The 3,832-nt window shown below is 43.0% G+C and overlaps 1 protein-coding gene across 1 annotated transcript; it reads right to left on the bottom strand.

Annotated features, from left to right (window-relative positions):
• Window positions 1-1,040: 1,040 nt before the first annotated feature.
• On the bottom strand, window positions 1,041-3,333 carry LOC142471361 (olfactory receptor 11A1-like). The gene has a single exon (XM_075578175.1). The coding sequence runs from the start codon at window positions 3,210-3,212 to the stop codon at window positions 2,370-2,372; it is 843 nt and encodes a 280-aa protein (XP_075434290.1). The 5' UTR covers window positions 3,213-3,333; the 3' UTR covers window positions 1,041-2,369.
• Between the last annotated feature and the right edge of the window lie 499 nt (window positions 3,334-3,832).

The following is a 3,832-nucleotide window of genomic DNA, read 5'->3' as shown; positions in this document are numbered from 1 at the left end:
TTTATGGTATATGTATTAACATTATATGTTTTAATTAAAGCACTATATGCATCTATTTTAATTTATTGGGTATTTTAAAGATGAATTATAGTCTCATCATGTGCAATTAATATGTAAAATATATATTTGTTTTGGCTCTAATTCAGTGTATATATATAAGTTGATGATCTCAAGTTATGTTATGTTCATGTCTATGCAAGCATTGCAGGTTCGGATTCGTATATGTGTCTGTTAAACCTGCAACACGTGACCGCTGTAACACATGACATTGCAAAGGATAGAGGTAGCATCACTTTAAACATACTACTGGCATTCTAAGGGCATTGGGTTTGGCGTCGGAAGGGGGCCGTCCTAACTGATTCCCTTCTTCCTACAAATACGCGCAGATGACGCTGTACGTGACCTCCTGACGAAGCACGTGGTGCGAAACGCGTAGAGGTCACGACAGGTCATCCTGCGCGTGTTTGCTGAGAGGCTGAAACGGAGCTTGCCTGAGGCTCCAGAGGCGGTTGTTTCCATCTTCCTTGATGCCGTGATCCGGATCTTCTACGGTCATCAGAGGTCCCCCTTCTCTGCCTCAGTGTGAGTGTTCGTTTCCCCCTGTCAGCAGTATTATAGCTCTCTATGGCGGTTTTAACCTTAACTCCCTTGGGCTGTTAATACTCTCTCTGTTTATTTTACATTGATTGTGTGTTTTTTCTTATGTTGTGTATGGTTTACTGTGTTAGATTTTTATATGTTTAGAGACCATATATATGGTTTATATTTCTAGGCAGCTAATCCATTGAGCTGAGGAGGGGTTGGATCCCCTCAGCTGTTTATGTGTTTGTTTTAATAAATTAATACTTATCCCTTCCCTTGTGCGCTCTTGTGCATTTTTTTCTTCTCTGTTTCTCAGGGTGCCCTCCCCCCTTCGAGGGGGGATCACCTCTGAAGTGGGAGCTCTTGGGGAGACGCTCCATGCACGTGCTCCATGCACGTGCAGCACAGGGATTAATCCTATCAAAACATCTGCAGCACGAGCGCTGAAAATCCTCCATTTTACCTTTATTTCTGCAGCAGGTAATAATTCTCTCCTTCAATGAATAATAGTGCAGCCTGGTCACAATGTCTATTCTCTTATTAGGGGTTTTGAATCATTGACCTTGTGCACAAGTCTTGTGCACTCTGTATTTAAGTAATTTTCTTCCAGTGCCAGGTCAATCAATGTAAATAGTCTCTTTAAATAAGATTGGAGGTTCTCTGTGGAGATTGTTTCCGGATATTTCCAATCCTGAGATTCTGTCATCTTTCCATATTCTCCAGATCCCTCAGACTATCCTTTAACTCCCTCAGCTCCTAACTGAGTTTAAGTCAGCCATGCCAGCTTGTAGATGTAGAGAATCCTCCATTTTATTTTCTAGCTACACTGTTCTTTGTGTCAGTGAGTTTACTTCCTCCTTGAATTAATTATTTGCGTAGATTGGCCTTTAAAGGATCTCGCATGCCTCTGTAAAAATTATCCAGGTACTGTTTTGTGATACAACAAAACAACAGAGTATAAGTGCGCTACTACAATTTAAACACTCTTATACACCACCCCAGTGAAAGTGATGTGATCAAGGAAATAGGATAATTATAAAATACTTAGTGAAAATCACGAGAGCGTCTGCAGCTGTAGAGTGGGGGTGGCTCAGACACCCGACGAGCTAAACTGTTTTGTGATACCTGAATTATCATTTATTTCTAGCTCAGAGTCGGACGTGTCACGCGGAGAGTGTGAGGAGGAGCCGCCATTATCCGGCTCAGCAGCGGGAAAGCTTCCATTGAGGAAAAAGTGTGAGACGTTTGAGGTAGGTTTTTTGTTTTGGAGGCATCCTATGGTATTTAGGTCAGCTTAGGTATACCTTAAAGTTATTTTGGGGCTGTTTTGGTTATTTTATGTAGTTTTATCGTGGAGGTCCATGGAGCTCTCTCAGCAGACGTCCACGCTTGTTTATGTTAGGCCTCGGCCAGGTTGGGAACGGGCGCGCTGGCACTCGTGCTCTGCGCCCCCTGCTCTGCCGGGTGATTCGGGGCTGGCTAGGTGCGCGTGCATCTGGGGGCATGGCCACGACATCATGGAGCTTGTTCACCCTCATTGGGCGAACCTCTAATGTGACGCGGTTTCGAGCAGCAAATTCAAATAAGCTTGTTCGGCAAGCGACTGAGCGCCGAGCAGGCACGCATGCTCATGCTGGCCACACGCATTGCCGCAATGTGTTTCTTCACGGCCAGCATGTGCACACCCGCCCGCTCAGCGCCACCCTGGACGAGGCCTTATGCGAGCAGCTTCAAGCTTAAAACTACATTACAGATGTTTAGTATGCCCTTTTTGCATTCAATTAGAACTATTTCCTTCCTATCACTATGCAGATACATTTCCTCAGAGCTGCTCTGATCTCCTGATTCCTCAGGCTATATATTATTGGATTGAAAAATGGAGTCAGTACCGTGTACAACAGAGATAGGACCTTGTTTAAGTTCCGTAATTGTCCTCTGGATGGAACTATGTATTTTGCAGTCAGTGTCCCATAATACACACACACAACTGCTAGATGAGAGCTACAGGTAGAGAAAGCTTTCTGTTTCCCAGTGGTGGAGGGTATCCGGAGAATGGTTAGTGATATATAAACATATGTTAAAAGAACGAAGGCAAATGGTAAAATAATTATAGTGGTGCCTAGGGCAACCACTGCTATTTCAACAATAGAGGTATCTGAGCAAGACAGTTCTACCAAAGGACCAAACTCACAGTAGAAATGGTCAATTACATAGGGGCCACAGAATTGTAATCTACATACCAGCCATGCTACAATAAGTGTTAGTATAAACCCTGACAACCAACACAGAGTTACTAAGGTAGAGCATAGACTGGCACCCATAATACTGGAGTAATGCAATGGGTTACAGATAGCCAAGTATCGGTCATAAGACATCACTGTAAGAAGAAAGCATTCAGCAGTAACTGAAATGCCATTGAAGCCTAATTGTGTTATGCAGCGAGTAAGAGGGATGGTGGCCCCTTCTTCCAATATAAGCTGCAGCATTTGAGGGACAATATTTGTGATGAGCACGATGTCAGATACAGACAAATGGCAGAGGAAAAAGTACATTGGAGAGTGGAGCTGCTGACTGGTTGTCACTAAACCAATGATTAGGAAGTTTCCAGTGAATGTTGCAGTGTAGATCATGAGTAGCAAATAGAAAACTAATATCTTGAGGTCGTGAAGATCTGGAAATCCCAAAAGCAGGAATTCTCTGACTGTAGTCTGGTTGTCCTGGCTCGTTGAGTGATGAGGATAAAAGTTGGATCTCAAATGGATTGACATCTTCCCTCTATAATTTCAATGAGAGAGAGCTCAGTGTAACATACATTATATTACATTCAGTTATAGAGATTTTAAGAATCTCCTAATATGTAATTACTGGACCATTAGAAATCTTAACAGTAACAATGTATCCATTTATTAACAAGTTTGCATCTATCGTCATGTAGAGAAGAGGACTTGTAGATACACCTGTATCTGTCACATTGATTAGTTAATATTTACCACAACTTGCAGCGACCATACCCCATCTATCATCAAGCAATGGCTGCTCTTTAAATGGATATGTATGCTGAAATATGGGAGAAGGAGCAGCTCAGTGAGTAAAGACACTGACTGGCACTGCGTGTCAAGCAGGGAAACCTGGTTCAATTCACAGTGCTCCTTTTGACCTTGCGCAAGTCACTTTATCTCCTTGTGCCGCAGGCTCCAAAAGGCATAGATTGTAAGCTCTACAGGGCAGGGACCTGTGCCTGCAAAATGTT

This window comes from Ascaphus truei, chromosome 20, assembly GCF_040206685.1.
Source record: "Ascaphus truei isolate aAscTru1 chromosome 20, aAscTru1.hap1, whole genome shotgun sequence".
Lineage (NCBI taxonomy): Eukaryota > Metazoa > Chordata > Amphibia > Anura > Ascaphidae > Ascaphus > Ascaphus truei.
Note: the sequence above shows the minus strand (reverse complement) of the source record. Positions and strands in the feature narration are given on the sequence as shown.

What these genes read in the sequence shown, in the direction of transcription:
- LOC142471361 (XM_075578175.1), bottom strand. Translation starts at nt 3,212, where the DNA reads ATGATCTACACTGCAACATTCACTGGAAACTTCCTAATCATTGGTTTA.